This window comes from Mesoplodon densirostris, chromosome 8, assembly GCF_025265405.1.
Source record: "Mesoplodon densirostris isolate mMesDen1 chromosome 8, mMesDen1 primary haplotype, whole genome shotgun sequence".
NCBI classification, from domain to species: Eukaryota; Metazoa; Chordata; class Mammalia; order Artiodactyla; family Ziphiidae; genus Mesoplodon; species Mesoplodon densirostris.
Window position 1 is genome coordinate 93,044,497 of NC_082668.1, and position 24,380 is coordinate 93,068,876.

Genomic DNA, 24,380 nt, shown 5'->3' on the forward strand with positions numbered 1-24,380 from the left:
GAGGCCATTGCAGTAAGAAGCCCGTGCACCGCGACAAAGAGTAGCCCTTACTTGCTGCAACTAAAGAAAGCCCGTGCGCGGCAAGGAAGACCCAATGGACCCAATGCAGCCAAAAATAAATAGACACATAAATTTTTATAAAGAAGCCTATAGATTAAAAAAAAAGAAATAAAGTATACATGCTGAATTATTGGCAGCTTTGCACACTTATGTATAATTTACACCATCACATAAGTATAAATCCTTTCTTATTTATTTGTGTTGCTGTTGTCCCTATGAAAGGAACAAAACTATTTGGATTTGTACACTTCTGTGGTACTTAAAGAAGGGAGGCAACCATTTGATACAAGCCACCATTAGAGAACTAAGCTACATTATAGGGAAAGAGAGTTTGTTTTAGTTTTTTATATTTAAAATTTGAACATAGGCTTTCTTATTCTATAATCTAGAATCTTCTTCTTTTAATATTTGATAAGGGTGTATTTTAAACACTGAACCTAAGAGTTGCAGTTCTAGAGTGGCATGCCTCAATGGGTGAAGGGCCCATCGGAACTATGCTTCAACTTCCTTTGGACAGATTCCAGGATGTTTTAACTTCTCTCTTGAGTAACCCAATGACTCAAAATACAGTGATCCACTTAGTCTAAATACTAACACAGTCCAGTGTTCAGTCTCCATGATGACACCAAAGGGCATCTTGTGGAAGGGTCTGGTTGTTCTCCGTGATTTCATATTTAAAAATAAAGGATGCACTATTAAAACACACCCATAGAATCCCTTGATAACTCACCATAAACCTATCATCCCCAAAGATACCCATGTTATTATAATACCTACTCTCAAAAGGATTGTTACAAAGATTAAAGGAGATAATCCGGTGAAGTACTTAGACTTTCTCACATAAAGAGGCTCAATAAATGTTAGTTACTACTGTTATTATTCTTAGTTTTACAACTTTTAGAGGATCTATACTGAGGAGCAAGAGGAGACCTTCAATTTCCTGAGGCCCAAAAAAATTATATGACCAGCTCAAAGACTTAAAATCCTAGTCAGCAGCAGAGTCAAGCCTATACTTCAATGTGCATGTTTAAACTTAAAAGCTTTTGCACAGCAAAGGAAACCATAAACAAAATGAAAAGAAAACCCACAGAATGGGATAAAATATTTGCAAACGAGGCGACCAACAAGGGATTAAATCTGAAATACACAAACAGCTCATGCAGAGAAAAAACAAAGAACCCAGGCCTTCCCCCGCCATCGCCATTGTGAGCTGCAGTGTCGGGGCAGCCCTCCTGCGGGGCTCAGCCCACCGAGCTGAGGTGACAGTGCAGCCATTTCTCGCTAGGCACTCTAATCTGAAGTGCTGCATGAGGTACCCTGTGAACAAGTGAAACTAGACAAAGCACAAAGGAAAGGAAAAAAAAAACAAGTTGTGAACCCTCTGAAAAAATGCCTCTGTACCTCTAGTTCTTGAGGGGGTTGGCATCTTCAGTGGAGTTTCCTATTGCAGGGGCACCTTCAAGATGGCGGAGGGGTAAGACAGAGAGATCACCTTCCTCCCCATAAATACATCAAAAACACATCTACATGTGGAACAACTCCTGCAGAACACCTACTGAATGCTGGCAGAAGACCTCAGACTTCCCAAAAGGCAAGAAAATCCCCACGGACCTGGCCGTGTGGCTGACAGGGTCTTGGTGCTCCAGCCTAGTGTCAGGCCTGAGCCTCCAAGGTGGAAGAGCCTAGTTCAGGACACTGAACTACCAGAGACCTCCTAGCCCCACGTAATATCAATAGGCGAGAGCTCTCCCAGAGATCTCCGTCCCCACACTAAGACCCAGCTCCACCCAACGGCCAACAAGCTCCAGTGCTGGACGCGCCATGCCAAATAACTAGCAAGACAGGAACACAACCCCACCTATTAGCAGACGGGCTGCCTAAAATCAGACTAAGTTCATAGACATCCCAAAACACACCACTGGACATGGCCCTGCCCACCAGAAAGACAAAATCAAGCTCCAACTACCAGAACACAGGCACCAGTCCCCTCCACCAGGAAGGCTACACTAGCCACTGAACCAACCTCATCCACTGGGGGCAGACACCAAAAACAATGGGAATTACGAACCTGTGAAAAAGAGACCCCAAACACAGTAAGTTAAACAAAATGAGAAGACAGAGAAATATGTGGCAGACGAAGGAGCAAGGTAAAAACCCACCAGATCAAACAAACGGAGAGGAAATAGTCAGTCTACCTGGAAAAGAATTCAGGGTAATGATAGTAAAGATGATCCAAAATCTTGGAAATAGAATGGAGAAAACACAAGAAACAATTAACAAGGACCTAGAAGAACTAAAGAGTGAACAAACAATGATGAACAATACAATGAATGAAATTTAAAATTCTCTAGAAGGAATCAATAGCAGAATAACTGAGGCAGAAGAACGGAAAAGTGACCTGGAAGACAAAATAGTGGAAATAACTACCGCAGAGCAAAATAAAGAAAAAAGAATGAAAAGAACAGAGGACAGTCTCAGAGACCTCTGGGACAACATTAAACACACCAACATTCAAATTATAGGGGTCCCAGAAGAAGAGGAAAAGAAAGGGACTGAAAAACTATTTGAAGAGATTATAGTTGAAAACTTCCCTAATATGGGAAAGGAAATAGTCAATCAAGTCCAGGAAGCACAGAGAGTCCCATACAGGATAAATCCAAGGAGAAACACGCAAAGACACATATTAATCAAATGATCAAAAATTAAATACAAAGAAAAAATATTAAAAGCAGCAAGGGAAAAGCAACAAATAACATACAAGGGAATCCCCAAAATGTTAACAGCTGATGTTTCAGCAGAAACTCTGCAAGCCAGAAGGGATTGGCAGGACATATTTTAAGTGATGAAAGGGAAAAACCTACAACCAAGATTACTCTACCCAGCAAGGACCTCATTCAGAATCGACAGAGAAATTAAAACGTTTACAGACAAGCAAAAGCTAAGAGAATTCAGCACCACCAGACCAGCTTTACAACAAATGCTAAAGGAACTTCTCTAACTGGGAAAAACAAGAGAAGAAAAGGGCCTACAGCAAACCCAAAACAATTTAAAAAATGGTAATAGGAACATACATATGAATAATTGCCTTAAATGTAAATGGATTAAATGCTCCAACCAAAGGACACAGACTGGCTGAACGAACACAAAAACAAGACCCGTATGTATGCTGTCTACAAAAGACCCACTTCAGATCTAGGGACACATACAGACTGAAAGGGAGGGGATGGAAAAAGATATTCCATGCAAGTGGAAATCAAAAGAAAGCTGGAGTAGCAATTCTCACATTAGACAAAATAGACTTTAAAATAAAGACTATTACAAGAGACAAAAAAGGACACTACATAATGATCAAGGGATCAATCCACGAAGAAGATATAACAATTGTAAATATTTATGCACCCAACACAGGAGCACCTCAATACATAAGGCAAATGCTAACAGCCTTAAAAGGGGAAATTGACAGTAACACAATAATAGTAAGGGACTTTAACAATCCACTTACACCAATGGACAGATCATCCAAAATGAAAATAAAAAAGGAAACACAAGCATTAAATGATATATTAAACAAGATGGACTTAATTGATATTTATAGCACATTCCATCCAAAAACAACAGAATACACTTTCTTCTCAAGTGCTCATGGATATTCTCGGGGATAGATCATATCTTGGGTCACAAATCAAGCCTTGGTAAATGTAAGACAACTAAAATCATATCAAGTATCTTTTCCAACCACAATGCTATGACACTAGATATCAATTACAGGAAAAAAACTGTAAAAAATACAAACACATGGAGGCTAAACAACACACTACTAAATAACCAAGAGATCACTGAAGAAATCAAAGAGGAAATCAAAAAATACCTAGAAACAAATGACAATGAAAACACAACAACCCAAAACCTATGGGATGCAGCAAAAGCAGTTCTAAGAGGGAAGTTTATAGCAATACAATCCTACCTCAAGAAACAAGAAACACCTCAAATAAACAACCTAACCTTACACCTAAAGCAATTAGAGAAAGAAGAAAAAAACCCCAAAGTTCACAGAAGGAAGGAAATCATAAAGATCAGATCAGAAATAAATGAAAAAGAAATGAAGGAAACAACAGCAAAGATCAATAAAACTAAAAGCTGGTTCTTCGAGAAGAGAAACAAAATTGATAAACCATTAGCCAGACTCATCAAGAAAAAAAGGGAGAAGATTCAAATCAATAGAATAAGAAATGAAAAAGGAGAACAACTGACACTGCAGAAATACAAAGTATCATGAGAGATTACTACAAGCAACTATATACTAATAAAATGGACAACCTGGAAGAAATGGACAAATTCTTAGAAAAGCACAACCTTACAAGACTGAACCAGGAAGAAACAAAATATAAACAGACCAATCACAAGCACTGAAATTGAAACTGATTAAAAATCAGTTTAGGGCATCCCTGGTGGCGCAGTTGTTGAGAGTCCGCCTGCCGATGCAGGGGACACGGGTTCGTGCCCCGGTCCGGGAAGATCCCACATGCCGCGGAGCGGCTGGGCCTGTGAGCCATGGCCGCTGAGCCTGCGCGTCCGGAGCCTGTGCTCCGCAACGGGAGAGGCCACAACAGTGAGAGGCCCGCGTACCACAAAAAAAAAAAAAAAAAAGAAAAAAAAAATCAGTTTAATCAGTGATTAAAAATCTTCCAACAAACAAAAGCTCAGGACCAGATGGCTTCACAGGTGAATTCTATCAAACATTTAGAGAAGAGCTAACACCTATCCTTTTCAAACTCTTCCAAAATATAGCAGAGGGAGGAAAACCCCCAAACTCATTCTAGGAGGCCACCATCACCCTGATACCAAAACCAGACAAAGATGTCACAAAAAAAGAAAACTACAGACCAATATCACTGATGAACATAGATGCAAAAATCGTCAACAAATACTAGCAAACAGAATCCAACAGCACATTAAAAGGATCATACACCATGATCAAGTGGGGTTTATCCCAGGAATGCAAGGATTCTTCAATATATGCAAATCAATCAATGTGATACACCATATTAACAAACTGAAGAATAAAAACCGTATGATAATCTCAATAGATGCAGAAAAAACTTTTGACAAAATTCAACAAAACTCTCCAGAAAGTAGGCATAGCATGAAACTACCTCTACATAATACAGGCCATATATGACAAACCCACAGCCAACATCATTGTCAATGGTGAAAAACTGAAACCATTTCCTCTAAGATCAGGAACAAGACAAGGTTGCCCACTCTCACCACTATTATTCAGCGTAGTTTTGGAAGTTTTAGCCATGGCAATCAGAGAAGAAAAAGAAACAAAAGGAATCCAAATCAGAAAAGAAGAAGTAAAGACTGTCACTGTTTGCAGATGACATGATACTATACATAGAGAATCCTAAAGTTGCTACCAGAAAACTACAGGAGCTAGTCAATGAATTTGGTAAAGTAGCAGGATACAAAATTAATGCACAGAAATCTCTTGCATTCCTATACACTAATGACAAAAAATCTGAAAGAGAAATTAAGGAAACACTCTCATTTACCACTGCAACAAAGAGAAAAAATACCTAGGAAGAAACCTTCCTAAGGAGACAAACTATAAGACACTAACGAAAGAAATTAAAGATGATACAAACAGGGCTTCCCTGGTGGCGCAGTGGTTGAGAGTCCGCCTGCCAATGCAGGGGACACGGGTTCGTGCCCCCGTCTGGGAAGATCCCACATGCCGCGGAGTGGCTGGGTCCGTGAGCCATGGCCGCTGAGCCTGCACGTCCGGAGCCTGTGCTCCGCAACGGGAGAGGCCACAACAGTGAGAGGCCCGCGTACCGCAAAAAAAAAAAAAAAAAAAAGATGATACAAACAGATGGAGAGATATACCATGTTCTTGGATTGGAAGAATCAACATTGTGAAAATGACTCTACTACACAAAGCAATCTACAGATTCAGTGCAATCCCTATCAAACTACCAATGGCATTTTTCACAGAACTAGGACAAAAAATTTCACAATTTGTATGGAAACACAAAAGACCCTGAATAGCCAAAGCAATCTTGAGAAAGAAAAATGGAGCTGGAGGGATCAGGCTCTGTGACTTGAGACTATACTACAAAGCTAAAGTAATCAAGACAGTATGGTACTGGAACAAAAACAGAAATATAGATCAATGGAACAAGATAACAAGCCCAGAGAGAAACCCATGCACATATGGTCACCTTATCTTTGATAAAGGAGGCAAGAGTATACAGTGGAGAAAAGACAGCCACTTCAGTAAGTGGTGCTGGGAAAACTGGACAGCTCCAAGTAAAAGAATGAAATTAGAACACTTCCTAACACCATACACAAAAATAAACTCCAAATGCATTCAAGACCTAAAGGTCTTGAAGGCCAGACAGTATAAAACTCTTAGACGAAAACATAGGCAGAACACTCTATGACATAAATCACAGCAAGATCCTTTTTGACCCACCTCCTAGAGAAATGGAAATAAAAACAAACAAATGGGACCTAATGAAACTTGAAAGCTTTTGCACAGCAAAGGAAACCATAAACTAGACAAAAAGATAGCCCTCAGAATGGTAGAAAAGATTTGCAAACGAAGCAACTGACAAAGGATTAATCTCCAAAATATACAAGCAGTTCATGCAGCTCAATATCAAAAAAAACCAAACAACCCAATCCAAAAATGGGCAGAAGACCTAAATAGACATTTCTCCAAAGAAGATATACAGATTGCCAACCAACACATGAAAGGATGCTCAACATCACTAATCATTAGAGAAATGCAAATCAAAACTACAATGATGTTTCACCTCACACCAGTCAGAATGGCTATCATCAAAACAAACAAACAAACAAACAAACAATAAATGCTGGAGAGGGTGTTGAGAAAAGGGAACCCTCTTGCACTGTTGGTGGGAATGTAAACTGATACAGCCACTATGGCGAACAGCATGGAGGTTCCTTAAAAAACTAAAAATAGAACTACCATATGACCCAGCAATCCCACTACTGGGCATATACCCTGAGAAAACCATAATTCAAAAAGAGACATGCACCACAATGCTCACTGCAGCTCTATTTACAATAGCCAGGACATGGAAGCAACCTAAGTGTCCACTGACAGATGAATGGATAAAGAAGATGTGGCACATATATGCAATGGAATATTACTCAGCCATAAAAAGAAACGAAATTGAACTATTTGTAGTGAGGTGGATGGACCTAGAGTCTGTCTTACAGAGTGAAGTAAGTCAGAAAAACAAACACTGCATGCTAACACATATATATGGAATCAAAAAAAAAAAAAACGGTTCTGATGAACCTAGGGGCAGGAATAAAGATGCAGACATAGAGAATGGACTTGAGGACAGGGAGGGGGAAGGGTAAGCTGGGATGAAGTGAGAGAGTGGCATGGACATATACACACTACCAGATGTAAAATAGATAGCTAGTGGGAAGCAGCCGCACAGCACAGGGAGATCAGCTCGGTGCTTTGTGACCACCTAGAGGGGTGGGATAGGGAGGGTGGGAGGGAGACACAAGAGGGAGGGCATATGGGGATATATGTATACATATAGCTGATTCACTTCGTTATACAGCAGAAACTAACACAACATTGTAAAGCAATTATACTCCAATAAAGATGTTAAAAAAAAGCAAATAACCCAATAGAAAAATGGGCAGATCTAAACAGACATTTCTCCAAAGAAGACATACAGATGGCCAAAAAGCACGTGAAAAGATGCTCAACATTAATAATTATTAGAGAAATGCAAATCAAAACTACAATGAGGTATCACCTCACACCAGTCAGAATGTCCATAATCAAAAAGTCTACAAACAATAAATCCTGGAGAGGGTATGGAGAAAAGGGAACCCTCCTACACTGTTGGTGGGAATGTAAATTGGTACAGCCACTATGGAGAACAGTATGGAGGTTCCTTAAAAAACTAAAAATAGAGTTACCATATGACCCAGCAATCCCACTTCTGGGCATATATCTGCAGAAAACCATACTTTGAAAAGATACACATACCCTAATGTTCATTACAGCACTATTTACAATAGCCAAGACATGGAAGCAACGTAAATGTCCATCAACAGATGAATGGATAAAGAAGATGTGGTATATATATATATACACACACAATGGAATATTACTCAGCCATAAAAAAGAATGAAATAATGCCATTTGCAGCAACATGGATGGACCTAGAGGTTATCATACCTAGTGAAGTAAGTCAGAGAAAGACAAATATTATGATGTCACTTGTATGTGGAATCTAAAAAATGATACAGATGAACTGATTTACAAACCAGAAATAGACTCACAGACTTAGAAAACAAACATGGTTACCAAAGGGTCAAGATGGGGGTAGGAATAAATTAGGAGGTTGGTATTAACATATGCACACTACTATATATAAAATAGATAATCAAGAAGGACCTAGTGTATAGCATAGCAAACTGTACTCAATACTCTCTAATAAACTATATGGGAAAAGAATCTGAAAAAGAATAGATATATGTATGTATATGTATGTATAACTAAATCACTTTGCTGTACACCTGAACTAACACAACATTGTAAATCAACCATACTACAATATAAAATAAAAATTTTTAAAAATCTGCATGTTTTCAGTCTGTTCTACTTCTCCAATAATAAGTTCTCAGAAGTACAGAATCTTAAGTCTGAGAAACCTCGTGAGGGTTAATGAAAATTTATGGGTGACAGCTAGAAGGGACCTGAATGACATATGTGAAGCTGAGTCCTTCATTTCACAACTGAGGCCCAGAGAGGTTGATGACATGCTGAAAGTGACATTATTACTTAAAGTCATAAGATGAGGATCCTGATCTTTGCCAAGGAGATGCCCAATTAAAAAAAATTGTTTTGGGGGTGTGTGTGGGAATGACTGAATAAATAGGAGACAACATGTGATAATCAAAGCTCCTTTTGAAGTGCTTTTATGTGAGGAGTAAAGGTGGATCTTTGTGGAAAACAAATCTCATAAAATAAGGAATTAAGAGAGAAAGGGAGTAGCCTAAAGAGAGCATTTGAACTAGATGCTGTGGACTGCTCCAAAGCTATGACCAAACACTAGCCCAGAGGGCTACAGAATTTCTTTTATGGGTTAAGACCGGATCAAATGTTAAAAATCCATTATTATTTATGCATTCTGTCCTAGAGCAAAAAAATTAATTTAGCTTAAAAGTTTAGAATATTTTTGTATGAAACTCAAAGTGAAAGATTAAAATCCCTTGTTTACAATCCAATATCACTATGAATTTAAAAATATGAAAAAAAATCAGCCCCTTTGCAATAACTATGAACACTGCTTCCAAATAAAAGTATCTGTCATAACCGTTAATTAGGCAAACGCATTTGGGTGGGGAGGCTTTATCTGAAAGGAAACAATGGAAATTTACTATTCACACTGAAATAAGTGGTAATTAGAATGTTACGTCCACAAGATAGCAAAATATTTCTGGTTTACATAATAGTTCCAACTAAGTCCCTCTGTGTACGCTGCACATGGAACTTATCGAAATCCTTTCCTCTCAAAAAGCTTTGTTAATTTAGAACTGGGTAACTGTAAATGATACACAAGCTTGGCGTGCACTCTCGCTCTCTCACGTGTGCGCGCACACACACACTCTAGAAGGATAAACAGCAGAATATTATTGGTTATGTTATCCGTCAATAGTAGGATTTGGTGGGATTTTTATGTTCTTATTGTTTTTCACTGTTTTCTCATTCACTCACATTCCAATAGGCTTTTTTGAGGGAGACAGGAGAAAAGTTATAACCATTTCTCCAGGAATTTTAGACGACCCATAGTTCTTCCATGGGAGCTTGTTACACAAGAGAATGTCACTCTTCACCTGGGACTGGGCAGAGAACTCTGGTCTACAGGACTCTTGAGTGGGTTGCACCTGCATGCTTTCAAGGATTATAGGGAGAGAAATATAAATGCTTTAGTGGTCTCAATGAAGCTGAAAAAAAAATGTTTTAGTGGTGTTCCATAGGGAATTCTGGAATCATATCATTGACACAAAGAATGCCTTTTTCCCTTGGAGTAGACTGGGAGGATGAAGCAGAAATGGTAGTTTTTCTCATTGTGATACCTGGTACCATGCAGTAACAGTTCACATTCAGAGAGCAGGGGACACCCTTCTTTTCCATCAACTTGACCGTGACTAACACCCTGCCATGGGACCTAGCCCAGGTCAGAGAGGAATGGCAAGGAGAACAGCCAGTGATTGATTGAGGGCTGACTGAGTTCTTCCGGCTCAGGTCCAAGACCCCAGCAGATCTCTCTCCCTGCACCTAAGAACCCTCTTTCATTGTGTACCCAAATTTATTAAAGTCTTTATTACAGATTAAAAAGTGAAGAGTCCACACTGATAGGGCTGAACTTCAACAAGTTATAGTATTTTGTGAGCACTACTACATACCAACAATTCCTTTGTTGCTTATATTTCCCTAAAAATACATGACCTGAGAAATTTTACATCTAAAATCAGGGATAATGAAGATAGGTTTTTAAAGATATTAAGATGATGTGTTTATAATAAATAAAAAGAAAAAAGATGGAGGTCAGAAGTGCTATAAATATAGAAAGTTAAAACATTAAATAGGATGTCACCTGTCATATCAACCATTAAACAAAGTTCTTGTCAGATGGAAATCTAATCAGTAGTTGCCTCAGGCAGGGGGTAGAGGTGGGATTTTCTACAAAGGGGCACTAGGGAACTTTCTGGAGTAATGAAATGTTCTATATTTGATTGTACGTGGTGGTTACACAGGTGCGTACATTTGTCAAAGCTCATCAAACTGTATATGTAACTGTATACATTTTACTGTATGTAAATTATATTCAATAAATGTCACTTATAAAGAATTCTCAGAAAACAAGCCTATAAAGAGGTATGGGCTCATTTGTAGAGTTTTCCCCGTTATATACAAAAACAGAACTTTCTCAAGGGATAGGGCACCAGTTTTTTCCTTACTATGAACTTGGGCAGCAGCCCAAAATCATTCTAAAGTTATGAAGCAAACTATATCCACAATCAGGGATCTCTTCCTGCTGAGTGGGCAAAAGGAAGGGAGGTATAAATCTCTTAACAAGGTGCTAAACGATCTGCAGCTTATATAAAAGCTTCTGCTTTTGGAGGGAAATTTTACAGCAAAGGTGACCTTTTACCAAACACTGCTGGTAAGTAAGTATAGTAACTTAGAAATTATCAAGGAAAATGTTTAAGCTGTATGAGATGTAAAATTTAATAATGTAAAATAGGTCATCAGCAAACCTACAGCGTCAGTGGATTTTCACTGGATGGTTTCAGAAGCTAAGGAAATAGAGGATAACAGGGCTGATTCATTCAAGTTACTGAACAAACCACAGTGAAAATAATGTAGCAGCACTAAACTTAAAAGGAGACATATAAATAAGGGTACAAATAGTAGCCACTAGAGATGTCTATAATTTCTTACTGAAAGAATCTAATTATTGCAATATAAAATTCAGGTTTGAGTATTTTTGACCAGTTATAGTAACTTGAAGGAAACCCAAGAAGAGTTCAGGACTAACTTATGAGGCCATAAAAAACCATTAAGTTTTCATAACTTACAAAAAGGCTCAGGGCATGGCTTTGACTGATCAGTCTCTGAGAGACTCTAAATATTAGGGGGAAAGAGAAATGACTCCAAATATAAGGGGGAAATATGGAGCAAAAAGCAGAAGATGAACATTATAGATCCAAATCATTAAGCATAAGATCTAACGTAAGGATTTACTAAAACTAGAGAGCTGATTCTTTTAGAATTGCCCACAAAGTTAGTTCGTGAGCAGCATGGAAGGCCAGATTATTGCTTGATAGTCTCCACTTGCTTGGGACCCCAAAATGCTATTACCATCATCAAGCCACCAGAGTTTCTTTCTGTTTCACAAAGTTAATGGACGGGGATCTTGCCATCCATGATTATTTTCCCACCAAAATGCTAAAGGCTCTGAAATAGCAATTATGAAAGAATTTCTAACAGCTTCCTTTTCCACCCCGCAAACCAGTAAATTAAGAGTTATTTATTTAATTGGCTCATATACAGAAATCTTCCAAAACTGCAGCTGGCTTGGAGAATTACGATTTGGTCTTCCGTTGGCCTGGTTCTTTGGAGCTGAGGAACTCTTGTTTATCTTCCATCTTCCTCCTTCCATCTGGTTTTCCCTAATGGCTTTCAATTACTAATCCTTTCTGTGGGTGATAAGATGGAAGGACGGCTGAGATTCATGCAAACAATTTCCTGGGCCCCATTTGAGTTTTCATTAATCACTTCAAGTATGATTCTCTGATGGGGTCTAGGCTGTCCTGACACACGACTGACAATGTAAGTCTGGGGAGATGCTGTCTGCCACGCTGGCCTCTTTGAGCATCTCCCTAAGGAGGTGCATCTACCACCCTTCACAAACTATTGCATATCACAAAGATAATCTCTCTGTAACTCAAATGGTGTATCTGTGGAAAGAGGAATGGCCCTCCGTGCCTCACAGGGACATTCTAAAGATTCTTAGCTCTTAAAGGGAAAAATATAGAGTCTCAAGTTGAATTAGTATACTTTTCTTTCTCAGTCTTAGGACTGAATTATATTAGGGCCTTGGATTTGGCCGAATTCATAAAATATAGTAATTTATTCATTTGTTCATTTAGTCAACAACTGTTTATGTAAAACTCAAGGTGCGGATTCAGAAGTGAAACAATATTGAGGGATTAAAGCCTTTGAAACCGGGGTAGATGCCAGAATGTCATATTCATTTCTGATTCATGATTCTGAAAAATTAGCATTCTTATCTACAAAAGTGCTTCCTGTGATCTGCTGGGCTATTACAGTAGCAAGCTCAAATCAGAGTAAGTCCAACTTAATATCTGATGAAGACCTGTAATATTACATAGATTATATAGGTGGCTTGCCTCTTGCTATCAGGATGTCTGTGTTAAATAGGGTAGAAACAATGAAAACATTAAAATATAAGCTCTTTGAGGCAGGGCTTAAATCTTGTACATCTTTTATTACTTCCAGAGCCTGGCCTGTTTCCTTACAAATAGGAGGTTGAATTACATGCACTTAATTTTGACAGGAGATGACTTAGTTCATGGAAACCAAGGAAGAAATGGGGATGATATTCTGCTGTGCTCTTAATTTGCTTAAGTTCCAAGACAACTTTTGACTAACATAATTTCTTTATATAGATAGTCACCTCGTGAAAGACTACTTAGAAAATAAAGTGTGAAGACATGAAAGCAAAGGAAGGAGAGGGTTTACCCAGCTGGAGTTAAGAGAATAAGCAGACTTAGAAGTTAGGGGAGATTTGAGAGATCCTAACAGTCTCAGCAAGGAGTGCAGGTTCAATAACAGTTCACTGACAGGAAGAGGACCAGAAGGCTTTACTTGTCTTACAATTAGGGGAAGTAGAGTTAAAATACTGGTCAATCCTAAAATGTAAATATGACAGGCAAATAACATATTTTAGCCTTAAAAGTCATTAGCACATTATTGGGCAAAGACACATGCTTCTTAATTGGACACAATTAGAGGTATCACAGTCTTTGTTAAGAGAAACTCCACTTTTTGATGAAGCAAGTAGGAGCCTTTTGATGTTATCTTGTGAACTCAGAGCGCAACTGAAGCACTGAAAAGACAGATCTTGAAGAGAAACCTGAATATGCTGTTTCTAGCGAAGGCGTGGGAACAGTACTGAGACCCATGAAGGGACATCTGGTTGGTGATGGCTCTGAGCCTAGAGTGCAATAATGCATCACATACAAGGAAGGCCACTTTACAAAATCTCATTAATACTCATAAACACCAGTGCAATGGAACCCACAGACCTTATTTTAGAGATGAGGCAAACTGAGACCCAGGGAGGTTAAGGGCTTGCTAAGAACACACAGACTAATATATACGTATGTACTGACCATGTAGGCTTTTCTTTTTTTTTAAACTGTATTTGCTTTCTCAAGAAGGACAGTTACAGAGGTGGACAAACCCACTATTAGAAGTTCTGTATGGAAGTTGTAGTCTCCTCATAAATTACTAAATTGATTTTTTAATACAAATAAGTGACCTTGGGCACATCTAGCAGTTCTCTAAGGGCCTGTTCACCCTGAACAACTGAGCCTAACCTTGAACAAGCCACAGAGGAGACTTGGGCATGTAAATCTGACGAAGGGTAAGAGGGATGGATGTGGATAAAGGCAGAGTTAAGGAGAACAAAAGGAGCACAGCTTGGGGAGGAACAAGGAAGGAGAAAAAAAGGCCCAAAAGACTGGGAAAACACAAAATCCAGAAACCAAACACAGTTTTCTTCAGACTGCTCCATGCTACCCACTCCTCTGGTTTTTTTTTTTTGCGGTACATGGGCCTCTCACCGCTGTGGCCTCTCCCGTTGTGGAGCACAGGCTCAGCTGCCAAGGCTCATGGGCCCAGCCGCTCTGCAGCACGTAGGATCCTCCCGGACCAGGGCACGAACCTGTGTCCCCTGAATCGGCAGGCAGACTCTCAACCACTGCGCCACCTGGGAAGCCCCTATTGTTATTTTTAAATGATTAAATTTAAGTATTTTTCTTGCTGATTTCTACATTGAGATGATACAGAAACAGAAAATGTGTTATATATATATATATATTTGTTGTTGTTGTTGTTGTTGTTGTTGTTGCGGTACGCGGGCCTCTCACTGTTGTGGCCTCTCCCATTGCGGAGCACAGGCTCCAGACGCGCAGGCTCAGCAGCCATGGCTCATGGGCCCAGCCGCTTCGCGGCATGTGGGATCTTCCTGGACCAGGGCACGAACCCATGTCCCCTGCATCGGCAGGCGGACTCTCAACCACTGCGCCACCAGGGAAGCCCTGTTATATGTATTTTTAAGCGAAGTAAAAACATTTAGAAGAGTGGGTTTGTGGGAGACTAAGACAATTAGCAGACAGACAGTCCGTGCTCCTTTGACAGGGATATAGACTCCTGGTGCTCCTTTGACAGGGATATAGACTCCTGTCATTTTATGGAGGTAACCAAAGAATTCCAGTAGTTATGGCAGTTTTTGGCAGGGCTTTCATTTCAACTTCAAGTTTCACAAGGCTTTTCGATACATATGCAGTCTGGCGATCCCCAAAGAAGTCTTTGATAAATGAAATTTAAATGTACAGGAAACTCCTTAAGAATAAATTAATATGAAAATATGCCAAGAACTGCATTCATTCCAAACTTCCAGGGAAACAAAACATATATACACACACACACATAGACACATGTAGCTTATTTAGCTTGGTGAACTTCCATAAAACCAACAAGCCGATTTTGCCACCCCTCGCCATCACAGGTCATTCTTACATGTGAGACAGGTTTGGAGCTTGGAGGACTAAGTCTGAAAGTAAAGAGATTTTGGCTAGAGTCAGAGTTCTGACTCACAGTATGGTTTCTGAAATGCAAATTATATATTTTATTTGACAGTTTATATTGCTAACAGTCATGTGAGACATTTTCAAAAGCATGGTTTTGGAAGATTTAAAGTTACGTTACTAATAAGTGTAAAATTATCATAAAACCATTGCATCCTGCCATAGGTCCAGTATCTGTTGAAGCAAGTGTACTATATTCACTACTTAAAGTGTACTATATTCACTACTTGGAAGAAACTATTCAAATACAGTTCCAAGATAAATTTTTTAAAATTAACTAATAAAAGTTGGGCTCTTGGCCAATCTAGACTGCCAAAGGTAAGCTGTTATAGAAGAGAAGGAAGTCTGGCTTTTCAACATGCTACAGCTTCATGATTAAAAAATATTTTCAAAAATGTTGAGAGACATTTCAAGTTCCTAATTGACTGTAAAGCAATTATACTCCAATAAAGATGTTAAAAAAAAAAAAAGAGAGAGAGAGAGAGGGATATCAAAGAAGGAATTTCAACATCAGAGGGTATACTTAAATTGCTTCTGAAACATGGTAACCCTGAAGGCCCCTTCCAACTCCATGATTCTTTGATTTATGATTAGGAATCACAACAAATTTTATGAGTAAACAAGAGAAGAATGTTTTGAAAAAAGCATTCACACACACACACACAAGTTTCTAATTGATATTGAAGCTGAAGAAGCAACTTTAATAGTTAATGAGAGGGACTTCCCTGGCGGTCCAGTGGTTAAGACTTCACTTTCCAATGTAGTGTGTGCGGGTTCGATCCCTGGTTGGGGAGCTAAGGTTGGGGAGCTAAGATATCATGCCTCGTGGCCAAAAAGCCAAAACAAAAAACAGAAGCAATATTGTAACAAATTCAATAAAGACTTTAAAAAAAATGGTCCACATCAAAAAAAAATCTTTAAAAAAATAGTTAATGAGAAAAATGACACAGATAACGCTTGGAAAAAAATTTTTTTCCCTTCACAACAGGCCACCAGATTTCCTAGGGACAACAAAGAATCTTCAGGATTCACTTTCTGTGGCAAAAATACTTTATGGCGGGCTTCCCTGGTGGCGCAGTGGTTGAGAATCTGCCTGCTAATGCAGGGGACACAGGTTCGAGCCCTGGTCTGGGAGGATCCCACATGCCATGGAGCAACTAGGCCCGTGAGCCACAACTACTGAGCCTGCGCGTCTAGAGCCTGTGCTCTGCAACAAGAGAGGCTGCCATAGTGAGAGGCCCGCGCACCGTGATGAAGAGTGGCCCCCACTTGCCACAACTGGAGAAAGCCCTCGCACAGAAACGAAGACACAACACAGCAAAAATAAATAAATTAATTAATAAACTCCTACCCCCAACATCTTCTTTAAAAAAAAAATCTTAAAAAAAAAATACTTTATGGCCATAAAACCTGCCAACCTTCCACAAAAGCTCAGACACTCAACTTACACCTTAAGGACTGAAAAAAAAAATACGCATAGAATTCTCATCCCTAGATTTTAGAACAAGGAAAGACCTTAAGAGATCATCCGGTTCAAAATTTCCCAAAGTTGCTTTCATGAAACATTATTTTCCCAAAGTGTTCTGAATAGTGGCGAGGTGATTCAGATAAGTTTGGGAGCACTCCTGAGAGTCGTAATGCACATTAGGCATTAGTAAAGCTGAGAAGCCTACAGAAAACAAATGGTTAAGGTTTTTTAAAAAAACTTAATTTTTATCAAACCTATTTGAGCACAGAACCCTTTCTGCAGTAAGTATTTATTAAAATCCTGTAAAATTAATGTTTTGTAGAAAAACCCTTGTCTTATATACGGAGGAAGTGAAGTCCAGACAGGCTAGGGGATTGTCTCAAGGTCATACACTTAGTAGATAAGAAAAAACAGATCTCTCCTTTCTAGACCCCACCTCAGTGCTCTTCCTCGTGCTGTGTTCTCTCCTACAAAACCTGCACTCCCTGAAGGATCACAGAATATATAAACCAGACCTTGGATGTCATCTAGTCCAAAGCCCTCCTATTTAAAGGTGGGAAACAGTCTCCACAGAGAGACTGAAAAGTGACAGAGAAGTGAAAAAGAAAGTGACACAGAAAAATCAATGCCTGTAGTAGAACCTAGCTCTTAATTCCAACGCTACTATCCTTTCCACAACAGCATACTAGCTCCTGCAGAGCCAACGCTTTTTGCCTCTGAGGAAAAGGACTGATGAATGAGAGGGGATTTAGCTATGCAGGACCCAGTAAAATATTTATTAAACCACACTTGTGTCAGTAGGTATCTTAAATCAGTTAAACATGATTGTCTTTACTTACAAATGTCATCCACTGTGACAGGGAATCAATGTTTCAAGCTGTTGAACAGGTCATCATCCCTGTCCTGTTGGATGACACCTGTAAATAAAATAAATCTAGTTTTGAGTGAGTAGATTTTAAGCCAACTAGATTTAAGATGCATGCAGTTTAAAGCAAAGAGTAGTTTTTAAGAGATGATTCTTAATCAAGGTTTGCTGAAGAGAAACCCTTTCTGGGCTAGCTACTTCACTCTATGTCACTGGCCTTCAGCACAAAAAAATCCAGGTAATTTAACAGGTAATGTTGCCAGAATACATAGGGCATCATGGATCCTAGAGTTAAAAGCGTCCTCTAGGCACTAGCCACCTCAGTCTCTTGCCTCTGTGAATATTTACTTTCATTTTGTAGGAGGGACAACTAAGGCCCTGTGAGGTTAAATGACCAGCCCAATGTTAAATAGCTAAGTGTCTGTAGCTTGAGTCCCTTAATGTACAAAAATGTATACAGAACACATTAGCAAAGGTTATCATTAGGTTGATCAAATTTGAAAGACTCACAGGTACGTATTTAAACAAATATTTCACAGATGTTAACTTAGAATATTCAAGGCACGTCTTCATAACATATAATATCAGTATTAGGTATTTAAATACAAGCATTACTGAAAAATGCCATGAATGAAAAATAACCAAAAGTGAGAAAATGGGAACTAGAGTGAAAAGAACAATATTAAATACAGCATGCACTTAGGACTCTAAATTCTGGTTACTTCCAAAAAAGATGTGTAGTTCCTAACAACTTTAAGTGTATGAAAAACTATTTGCTACAGACTATAGTTTAAAATGTTGGTTTCTCTGCAGCCACAAAATGCCACTCTAAGTAAGATCTGCCAGAAACTAAAATTTGAAATGGACAATGAACATTTGAAATTTCCATTCTGTACCTAAATACTCCAAGATAATGGGAAGTATTTTAGGATGCCACCATGAGGTAATATGACTGTCACAGTAACATTACCACCAAACTCATATTGAGTGCTTACTTTGTGCCACGCCCTGTTTGACTATTTTATACATACTATCTCATTCAGTCAATTCTCAGAAGTTGATTGTTATTACAATTTTACAAATAAGAACATTAAAGCACAGAGAATTTAAGTAACTTGATGAAGTCACTCAACTGGTAAAATGATAGAATTTGAGCACAAATCTATTTGGTGACAGAATCAAGCTCAAATGACTATATAATACTACATTTCTTTAATATGGCAACTTAAGATACTAAACAATATAAGAATTAGCTAACACAATTACAATTAAAATATATAAAGTTATCCCAACTAAATCCCACACAATATAAAACATGAGAAAATTCTCACTTTTTCTTGGGGGATGAAAGGGAGGCTCAGGACAATTTTCAAAGTAAAATTATCTTAATGCCAAGGAATTAAAACTTCTGATGTTAAACTTAAACACATTACAATTAAAATATGACAAATGAAAAACTTAAATTGTCTTTCATAATTAAAGAAAAGTATATCTTCCGGATTTAGTTACTTCATAAGTCCATAAAGAGAAAAATTCTCCTGTTACTCAAGGCTGACTGATTCTCAAAACAGTATAACAGTTATTGATAGACTGAATTTAATCATGTGTATTTGAGAATACATACTATCTATCAATTTGCTAAAGAACAGAACTTTCATAAAGTAAATTATCTTTAAGGGAAACAAAGTAAGTTTGATAGATAATGTGACCCCCTTAATTCTTTATGTAATATAGCTAGTGTAAGTTATGCTTCTGACCAAAACCCCTGCGGAACTTCTTTACTAGGAGTCATTTTTCCAACAAATTTTTAAAACTGTGAAACTGACAAAATAGGAAATAATCAGGAGTACAAAAATATACCTGACATATTTTAACTGAACAAGAATTAGATATACCAAAGCTCAGCATCACAGAAACTAGACATTAAGGAAAATGCATATCCTTTCCAAAGCACTGTGGAGAAGTCAATTTCTTCTGGCAATAATGGTTTTCTTATAAGAACCCCAAACAGAAGAAGACAAAGTGTGGTTTCATGGTAGCTTACCCTTTTCTCTGATACCCCATCCTGGCCTGTAGAATCTTTCTCATCAAGTGTCTCTTTCGGGACTGGCATATGTTTTTGGTATGCTGGCTCTCTGTTTAAGGTTGTGTATCCTATGTGCTCATAAATTGGGTTTATCGTCATCTTGGCAATGTATTCTGCTGCCTTGGTTTCAATATAGAGAGTAATCAATCCATCAGTCACCAGATCGTGGATGGACTCAAAGCGCTTCTCCCCAACAAAGTGCTTTCCATCGTAGTAGAGCCTGAAGTTTCTGGTTTGACTTCCAAATCTGCCTCAATGAAATGGGAAAGATGTTTTTAAGAAAAGTAAGCAAGTGAATTCCTTCTGAAAAAATATTTAAAACTATTGCTTTGTGTGTGTCTTCTTTGTTTAAATAAACTGTGGCTAATCTCTATGAGTCGTCTGGAATATGGAAAATTACACTTTTGAACCCAAAGAATGAATCTGCAACAACTAGGGATAACTAGCCAAAAGCATGCCTACCCTAGTAGGAAAACCTTGCTCTTATGCATCTTTTTTAAGCCACTTCATTATGCCTGTAGGAAAAACAGGGGAAAATAAACCTCATATACTATTAGAACACATTCAATAATCAACTGGTCAACTACATAATATATGAAATTTCTATATTAGCATGTTCTCTCCAAGTTGATCAATAAAAGTATTCAATGTACTTCAGACCCCAACATTCATATCTTTCAATGGGAAAGCTCCCTTTACAGCTCACCTGAGTGTGATGCCAGCAATCATTTAAAGTAGAGCTGATTCCAGAACCTGAGTCATACAGTAGAGCAGGATGGCACAGAAACATACTTTTGCTATTTCTAGCCATGGGTCAAGGACTTGCTCTTCCCACTTACATAGTCATTCTTCTGTCTGCTTGTTGAGTTTGGGCAAGATATGCTTGCAATATATATAGGGCATATAAGTTATCAACTATTAAACTCTAGAAATTCTGTTCTCACTTTCGAGTCATCTTTCAGTGACATTTTAAAAAACCTGAAGAATGATTTACTTTTATGATAATTTCAGTATTTTGCTTCCTGTGGCAAACCTTGGAAATGGATACAAGTTGGCATGACTAGCATCAGTGTCCTTCCAAGATGACAAAGACAAGAACATGCACTGACTTTAATAAAAGCTGGTGCCAAAAGGCACCAAGGGCCAAGTCTCAGTCTCTGGAAGCTAGCTCCGAGTGAGCCTAATTTAAAACTAAACAAATCAGAAAGGATATATTTAATTTCACTGTTAAAAACACACAGAACAGAGATGAACTAAAATACTAAATTAATAGCTGTTTAAGTAAAGTGTTTAAATAGAACTGCAAACTTATGCAACAATACTATTCTGGCATAGGTTACATTTCAGGAGGACAGGAGTTAGAACCTTCTTAAGATTTCACTTTAAATGTGCCCTAAAAAAGGGAAACAAAAAAAAATTTTTAATAGTGGCCTGAGGTATCTCTGTTTCTGTCGTTCAAATTAGACTTTAATAGTTATTTAATCTAGAACCCAATATTCTATCCATGCTGGTCCTTCTTCTAAAATAAAATTGATCTACCTTTTGGTTCTTTAAAAGCAATTAAATTTTGATTTATACTCAAGTGAATGATCCATATAATTCCACTTTCCCATTCTCATTTTCCTCTAATGTTAAAGACATATTTCTCCTAAGTAAATTTTCATTATAATGCAGGTCTAAAAAGTTGGAAGGTAAAACTTCTACACCAAAGTTAAACATAAACTTTTTCTCAGTTTAATATACTGCTATTTCCTTTTCACTAATTTTCATCATCTGTTACTGAGAAATAAACATAGCCATTTCATAAATTTTATAAGGTTCATATAGCAATAAACACAACATTGTTTAACATTAAGTTCCTTTATATTTCAGTTGTATTCAGAGGCATTTCAGTAAGGGATTTAGACCATTTTACTCCTGCAGGGGCTTAAGATTTTACAATAAGCAGTTTCACAATGGGTATAGCACTTAAAATAAAGACTATCTAAGTAATGGTGGCAGGCATTTGTCACTCAACTGTCTTCTGAAATCTGAGAAGTATGGGAGCAGAGGGTGGAAGGGAAGATGGCTAAACAGGCCTATGTGGGTTGGGATGGTTAATCGAAAGTGGAAATCTAAGGTTAGATTTCTTGGCACTTGACAATGGAGTTGTTTCTAAGCCATCCAAGGAGAGAGTTTCCTGGCTACCTCTAGGTTATTGGGCAAAAAAGTCTAAATAAGTTTGTCCATTTCTCTTTCTCAACTCAGTGACTTTAAGAGACCCTATGCACAATTCCCAGTTCCTCTTCAGCCTGTACTTGAGCTCTAGACTTCCAGTCCAATCAAGCTTCCAGCCTTAAGGAAGCTGATCAGATAACTAAAATAACTCATAATATGGGTTGATTAAAACAATATCAAAGGACAAGAAAATGAATTTCCATTTTGGAACTATGACAATTATGACTGAATTTTTAAGAAAAATTGCATTGTTTTTACTAAAGGAACTATAAGCTTTGTATGCCTACTCTGAACATCCCTCTCTTTTATTTTGGAAGCTACATAAAAAACAGCATCGCCCTACAGAATGACAGAGAGACTTCTCCCCTTCCTTGATCTGAAAAGGCATGACAGAGAATCTTTGAGCAAGGTGGGGAATGAGTGTGTCTATTCTACAAAAAAGAGTCATAAAAAGGAGATGCCAAATCTAAGGGCAAATAAAGAATCCTTCCTTATAAAACTTATCGCTCACAGACTGTCACTTATACAACAAACATTTAACAAAACACCCAGGAACTCTTAAATATTAGGTAGTTCATAATAAAGTTCCTGTTTCCTCGATAACCTCAATGGGAAATAAACAAACATAAAAACAAGTCAATACAAAGACAAGATGAAATTGCTGAATTTTAAATACTTCATCTTTAGATTGATTTCTAAAAAATGGTTATAATAATGTGTATAACCTTGTTCATATACAGAAAAGTTACATTTCTCTACAGTGATACATGAAACCAAGTAAATCCAGTATCTCCCTCACACTAAGAAAACCAAGAAACTCACTGTTTAACTAGATCTGACATATTACACTTAAGCCTACATAAGATCTCAGAGCTACTGTTTATGTCCCAGTACAAAAGACCTTTGCAGTCCTGAAATACGGTTTGGACAGGGACAGGCAAGTCCTGGGTCCTATGTGTTTAACAGAAAACCTCAGGCTTCAGCATCAGACAATTTAAGTTTAAATCCTGGATCTGCCACTTAGCTGTATGATTTTGGGAAAATCATTCTTCAGATTCTGAATCTAGAAAACAGGAATAACATTACCCTATACAGTAATAACATTACACGGCTGTGAGGATTACATAAGAATATTTAAGTTAAAGCTAAGTACAGCTGACCCTTGAACGACACAGGTTTGAACTGCACTGGTCCACTTAGAGACACGGGTTTTTTCAACAGTAAATCCTACAGCACTACACTATCTGTGGCTGGCTGAATCCTCAGATCTGGAACCATGGATACAAAGGGCCATGTGGATTTTCCAGTGTGCAGAGGGTAGGTGCCCCTAACCACTGTACTGTTCAAGGGTCAACTGTATATAGTACGTTCAACAGTAGTCCCCTTTCTCCTCTGTTAGCTTAGACCTCTGCAGAGAATGACAGATGATTACCAAACAATAAAGTAAAACAAAAGATGTTTGATAAATATGCACTGAAGACAGTTGAATAAATAATTGGTAATGCTGGTTGTATAGGAACATCTCTGCCCGGGCTGACTTTACAGTCAATGAAAGACAAGGAGTTCTTTGTGACTTTTTTTACTCAGGATACCCCTGAGTATGTTTATACTACGTGGTTAACTGAGTGGAAATACAACAGAGTGCAAAGAGGGGAGGAGAGAAGCTGGGAGAGTCCTTCCACAGGGGCTTGGGAGTCAGGTTTCTGATTTCAAGGAAGAAAGGTCAGTAAATATACTTGTATTGAAAGCAGGACATATTAAATGGATCTAGTGATGACTACTGAACTCTTGAAGGCAGAGTACTGATTTGTAAAAACTGTTAATGCTAAACCATTTTCCCTGCATTTTTATAGGAAAATATTCTTTTCACTTTTTCTTATATTTATTCCCTGCTTCTATCCTTTCTTTTACATATCTGTTCATTTTTTTGATGAATATGTTTGAAACTGTATAGGTCCAACCCTCATGTAGATAGAGTTCAACAAGATGAAAATTCATTTTCTCCAAAGTGGTACTGCAGCTAACAAATAGAAAGACTGGGATAATCTGCTCTGAACTGCTACTGTTGTATATAATTACCATTTTCTACAAAGAATGTCTTTTTCTCCAGTGATTCCAGGTTTTGGTTTTCATGTTTTAAAAAATTGTTTAATGCTGTGCCCAGCTGCATTCAAATGAATTTCAAAATCATAATTCTAACAGCTAGCTTTAAAAAG

The 24,380-nt window shown here is 38.0% G+C and overlaps 1 protein-coding gene across 3 annotated transcripts in view; it reads right to left on the bottom strand.

Annotated features, from left to right (window-relative positions):
- CHN1 (chimerin 1) overlaps positions 1-24,380 on the bottom strand; it is a 198,549-nt gene that overhangs the window by 68,047 nt on the left and 106,122 nt on the right. Inside the window, exon 7 of one of the 3 annotated variants that reach the window (XM_060106036.1) lies at positions 19,906-20,194. The exons of 1 other annotated variant lie outside the window; for it this stretch is intronic. In XM_060106036.1, the coding sequence (XP_059962019.1) occupies positions 19,906-20,194 (289 nt within the window). Of the gene's footprint in view, positions 1-17,835; positions 17,915-19,905; positions 20,195-24,380 lie in introns of those variants that run through there. One more of the 3 variants, XM_060106038.1, reaches the window with a different exon arrangement.